At 45.3% G+C, this 5,926-nt stretch overlaps 1 protein-coding gene across 1 annotated transcript; it reads left to right on the top strand.

The window, feature by feature from the left end:
- Nucleotides 1-2,057: 2,057 nt before the first annotated feature.
- Nucleotides 2,058-5,723, top strand: LOC140429555 (growth arrest-specific protein 1-like). Its single transcript, XM_072516713.1, has one exon. It carries the CDS (start codon nucleotides 2,372-2,374, stop codon nucleotides 3,191-3,193), a length of 822 nt encoding a protein of 273 aa, XP_072372814.1. The 5' UTR covers nucleotides 2,058-2,371; the 3' UTR covers nucleotides 3,194-5,723.
- The last annotated feature ends 203 nt before the right edge of the window (nucleotides 5,724-5,926 follow it).

The raw sequence follows: 5,926 nt of genomic DNA, 5'->3' as shown, positions 1-5,926 counted from the left end.
CCGAACAGGCGCCGGAATGTGGCGACTAGGGGCTTTTTCACTGTAGCTTCATTGAAGACTACTTGTGACAACAAGCGATTATGAAGAAATAAGGCCACACAAGTTGTACAAAATTTGTGAATTAAAATCCTTTGAAGGGGCGCCAGTGGAGGCACATTGCGCAGAGGCAGTTCCCATAGAAGTTAACCTACCCGAGGCTCGGGCAGCAATCGCAGAACACATTTGAGTGCCAATTAGAAAGATAATAATGATGGATAAAATGCTGGTCGGAGGATTGGACATTAGGTGAGCTGTTTATTAGGTTTATTTATGAAAAAAGAATGAAAGGGGAAAAGTGAGAGGAAGAGTAGGGAAGAGAAATTCAGAAGCAAACAATCAAACAAATAAAGTTTACTCAAGCTAATCATGAAACTGTTCTGAATAGGTTGTTTTTCATCTTCTGACAGAATAAGACAATATTAGAAAGTTTAAATATTTCAAATCAAAACCAAATGACTCAAATCTTGCTTTAAGTTAATTGAGTGAGCTTTTGAGTAACTTGTATTCTTTATAAATGTAACAATACATTGTAGGCTTTTGAGGCGAGTTTTTTCACATATGGAATGTAAGCGCTGCTGGCAAGGCCAGAATTTATTGCCCACCCCTAGTTGCCCTTCATAAGCTGGGGGTGTTCCAGGATTTTGCCCCAGCAACAGTGAAGGAATGGTGATATATTTCCAAGTCAGAATGGTGAGTGACTTGGAGGAGAACCTCCAGGTGGTGGGGTTCCCAGGAATCTGCTGCTCTTGTCCTTCTGGAAGATATTGGTTTGGAAGGTGCTGCCCAAGGAACCTTGGTGAGTTCCTGCAGTGCATCTTGTAGATGGTACACCTGTGTGTTGGGGGTAGCAGTCAAGCTGGCTGCTTTGTCCTGGATAGGAGAAGATTCAACTAGAACTCCGACAAGATAACTAGAGGGGGTTGGTGGCTTCAGATAGTCTGCATGTGGAGGTTGCTCTCCGTAAACAGCAACCAGTGTTAAAGCAGCAGCCCAACCGAAAAGAAGAAAATGAGACTGGCAGCACACACTCACAAGGCGGGAAGAATGTAGACACCAGCGACAACAGCCCGGATCCCCGGTCCCGGGAATCTGATTGGACTGAATGACCGTCAATCATTTCTCCACCTGTCAAGTATGGGTCAATCATAGAGCAGGAGAGCAATGAGCAAATCACAGAACGGGAGGGGTCTGTGAACCAATAATAGGGCGGGAGGGGGAGAAGTGAACCAATCACAGAGCGGCGGGTGGGGAGTAATGAACCAATCACAGGGCGGGAGGGGATCAGTAAGCCAATCACAGAGCAGGAGGGGGAGCAATGAGCCAATCACGGGGCGGGAGGAAGTCAGTATGCCAATCAGAGGGCGGGAGGGGGTCAGTAAGCCAATCACAGGGCGCGATGGGTTTAGTGAGCCAATCACAGAGCGGGTGGCGGGAGCAATGAGCCAATCACAGAGCGGGAGAGAGTGAATGAGCCAATCACAGAGCACGAGGGGGAGCAATGAGCCAATCACAGAGCGGGAGGGGAAGCGGTGAGCGAATCACAGAGCAAGAAGGGGGGGTCACTGAGCCAATCACAGAGAGGGAGTGGGAACACTGAGTCAATCACAGAGAGGGAGGGGGAACAGTGAGTCAATCACAGGGCCGGAGGGGAGTCAGTGAGCCAATCACAGAGCAGGAGGGGGCGTAGCAATAAGCCAATCACAGAGCGGGAAGGGGGAGCAATAAGCCAATCACAGGGCGGGGAGGGGGGCAATGAGCCATTCACAGGGCGGGAGGGGGCGTAATGAGCCAATCACAGAGCCGGAGGGGGTCAGTGAGCCAATCACAGGGCGGGAAGAGGGCCAGTGAGCCAATCACAGAGCGGGAGGAGGAGCAGTGAGCCAATCACAGGGCGGAAGGGTGGAGAAATGAGCCAATCACAGGGCGGAAGGGTGGAGAAATGAGCCAATCACAGAGCGCGGTACGAACCGAGCGGGCGGGGCCTGGCGGCCTGAGTGACCAGGATGTGGAGAGGCTGGCCCGCTATTTGTTTGCAGTTTGTTGAATAGATAATCAGGCGCTGCAGAGGTAATTAGAGCACATTGGAGTTTTTTTGTGTGTGGGGAGGAGGGAAGTCTTTCCCGTAAAAAGAACCGTAGTCAAACTGTGGGCAGCGTTGCTTGCAGTATGTTGACGGAAAAGCAGGCGAGAAGCACACAGTCGTCCTCACTCTGCACAACATAGTAAGAAAGAAACTCTGCTGCATCGCACGGGACCTCTGAATGGATGCGTGACACCAGCCATCCCTTATGCAAAAAACGAGCGAACTCGCAAACTTTCAGACACCAAGACGATGGCAAGTCTCGCTGGCTTGATCCGAATCGGGGGCCACCTTCTCTTCTGTTTACTGCTCCTTTTGAGCAATTCTCGAGTGCTGGCCCGGTGGATCTGCTGGCAAGCCATCTTGCAGTGCCAGGTCGAGCCCGATTGCAACTTTGCGTACGACCAGTACATGGAGGCTTGCAGATCCGTCTTAAGCCTGGAGACCAGACGGTGTCCCAGCCACTGCCTCTCAGCTCTCATCCACCTCAACCACACGCAGAACGGGCCCATGCTGGAGAACTGCGATTGCGTCCACGACGAGCTGTGCAAAAGGACCAAACGTGCCATCGAGCCCTGCTTGCCGAGGACCCGCAACCGGGACGGGGTGATGGGCTGCACCGAAGCCCGCCTGCAGTGTGAGACGGAGCCCCAGTGCAACAACGCCATGCGCCGCTACCTCCAGAACTGCGGCAAACTTTTCAACGGCATCAAATGCACGGATCAGTGCCGGGAGGTGATCGAGAGCATGCTGGTCATCCCCAAAGCCTTGCTCCTTAAGGAATGTGTCTGCGACGGAGCTGATCGACCCATCTGCGAGGCGATTAAGGACAACATGGCCAGACTCTGCTTCTTTGGACCTGAACATAGCTCTGGCAGCAGCGGCTCGGACATGGAGTCGGATGAGTACTGGGACTATGTTGACGACCCAAAAGACAACGTTATCAGTTATGATGATGAGAATAGAGACACATACAGGTACGCTCCAAGCGCCAGAGCCTCCTCCAGCGTCCCAGTGCCTAATGTTTTGACTTTGATGGCATCCATTTTACTATTACTAATCGCCCGGTTATAAATGAACAATACAACTTTTATCCTTCTTCAAAAAAGAAGCTCTGCACTGCCATCTTCAATATAAAAAGACAATTTAATAGACCTTTTATATAAATTTAATTCTGGTAAGATTTGTTTGTATTTTCGGTTGTATTAGAGGTGTGGAATTAATCTCTAGTGCAACTAGTATAAATCTTATATGACTGGTGTTTTTTTAACCATGTCGTTGTGTGTGTATAAAGTTACAAATGTATACATTTGGGGAATAATTTATTGAAATATAGACTTAACCACAGCTCTGCTTTCGCATCGAGCTGTGAAAGAATGCAGTGATACTTTACCAGCGAAGGTACAGAATTTCAATACTTATTCTAAAGGGAAATTGATTTATAATGAATTCTCGGCGATCCCAGTTGAAAAATTTAAGATGCAAACATATAGATTTGGAAAAAAAAGGTTATCTTTTAAATATGTATTTTTGGAAATGGAGAGATATTTAAAATTTGGCCTCGATAAAAATTGTTCTTTTAAAATCAGTGTGTAAGGCTGCCGTTAACATTGTATTTTCATAGAAGCCATAAAGAGTCATCTAGTTTTAAAAAAAAGCTTCGCAAGACTGTGCGTGTCTATTCAGAGTTGAGTTGAAAGTGAAAACGCTGGCGGTTCACTAGATATATTACTAAGCTGTTTTGTGCAATGTTTGACAATGTGTTCGTGAGCGTGTAAGAGACGAAAGTTTCCCAAACTTCCAGCGCCTTTACATTTGCTGTTTTCACAGCTGACAGCTGGGGTCGAGCATTGACTTTCGATTAATTGGGTTTCCGCTGGCCTTTCGTATGTTTGAACCGATGACTCCAGAAAGCTCTAAATTACGAATCATTGGCGAATTCATTTTTACATTTAATATACTGGTGCAAGGGGAAGCACATCACAGCTGTTGGTGTCTGGCCAAGCAGCACTGACTGACATGCTCATTGTACACTCAACATACAAAAGGGTTTGAAAAAAATCATACTTAATTGTCTCGATATTATGTTTCGCCTCGGAACAAGTTGCTATGAAAAGCAGCGTTCATTTACATATTTCCAGATGAGATGCTCCCTGTCAAGGTTCCAAGTTTAGTGTAATACATAACTCGCTAGGAGTTACATTTTACCACAAACTTGTGCTGTGGATTGCAGTTGTTTGGTCTGAAAGCATTCTAGAAGTTTCTGCTTTTATTATAGTCCTGCGGCAGCGAGGGAAATGGATCAAAGATGTAAAATCACTGTAAGAAGCATTAACTGGATGGACCTATGCATGTATTTTTCTGTGTGCGCTCAACCTGGGCTCCCTTGTCAGGGTTCCTGATCCTCACTCAAAACGCCCTTAGATAAATAATTACACTCTTAAGCACCCGTCGAGTGCTGGTATACTTGACCTTGTAAATAGAAGTGTTTGCAGTAGGAATAAACTCCGTCGTTTGAAATCTTTAAACATTTAACACAAAGCAGGCGCAGTCCTCTGGGGGATTACCAGTGCCTTCTCAAGTAAGTCGCGCCACATCAGGCTCGCCGAACAAGTTTATTTATCTTTCCTCGTGCTGTTTATTTTATTCTTCAGTGTTGCGGTTGGAAGCCCAGTCAAAAGTTTAACTGTGCCCACAAATAAACTTACTTTGGTTGACGGATTTGCTTAACGACCGCAACCCTATTATGCGGATTTTACATAAAGAGAAAGAAACCTGTGTGTTTTTACATTGGTAACCTCTGTCAGCGGCTGTTTACACACCTATTCACTTGTCCTTTAAAGTGGGGTACAGTTTACCCGGAAACAACTTTCTCCAAAATGAATTTATTTTTAATATTTTGCAATTACGCACCCGTTTTCATGTTATTAGTGCCTTTGCATCACTCTACATTTTATTGGCATCTAAACGGATTAATTCTAAGTATCGATTTTGACAGTCTCAATGAGGGCAGAGATAAGGTTATAACTCAGAACCGTAGGTTAATGTCGTTAACCATCACAGGCTTTGACAAACTTATTGGTGTTGTAAATATATTGTGTTTTAAAAGATGACCTATTGACCCGAGGTGAAATCGTTGTTTGCTAACTGTTGTCCAGACGAGTTTCTGCTGTGTGCATAGTTTTGAATAATGGCTGTCCACGTTCGTTAAAGTAGATTTCACATTCTCCATTTCCATTGAGAGAAAAAAAATTGTTGGACGGGACACCCCGATATTTCCCCAGCAAAGAGTGAAAACATTAGCATTGCAAAGCCTGAGGTCTAGCAACTGGAGTGATAATTAACACGCGGGATAGATGGAGACTGGTTTACAAGTGGCTGTCAATAGCATCTGCCTAAAATAAATCATCAGCCAAATAGCGGTGTTGCCGCTATAGAGCACTGCTTTACCCTGAGAGCAAGCAACAGGCAGAGCAAGCAACAGGCAGAGCAAGCGTGAAACTGGAACAGACAAGTACAGTGGAGGAACCATTATCTTCATGATATCAGAGGCGCACAGTATTTATTCAACAGCACAGTATATAATAAAATGTGTCATATTTCACTTGAGTGTTATAATTAGTTCTTAATATTCGGAATTATTTTATTGTTTTATATATTTCAAGATGGGGCCTGTTGCTCCCCTAATATCTTTATTTGAAAATAAATGCTGACAAACTTTTATTTTCGAAGTTTGTCGCATGAAAATGCAACCCTTTCTTTAACTTGCAAAAGGGACATTTCTCAAACGCCAAACTGCCAGATTAA

Source organism: Scyliorhinus torazame, chromosome 9 (assembly GCF_047496885.1).
Source record: "Scyliorhinus torazame isolate Kashiwa2021f chromosome 9, sScyTor2.1, whole genome shotgun sequence".
Lineage (NCBI taxonomy): Eukaryota > Metazoa > Chordata > Chondrichthyes > Carcharhiniformes > Scyliorhinidae > Scyliorhinus > Scyliorhinus torazame.
This window is presented reverse-complemented; position numbering and strand designations above follow the sequence as displayed.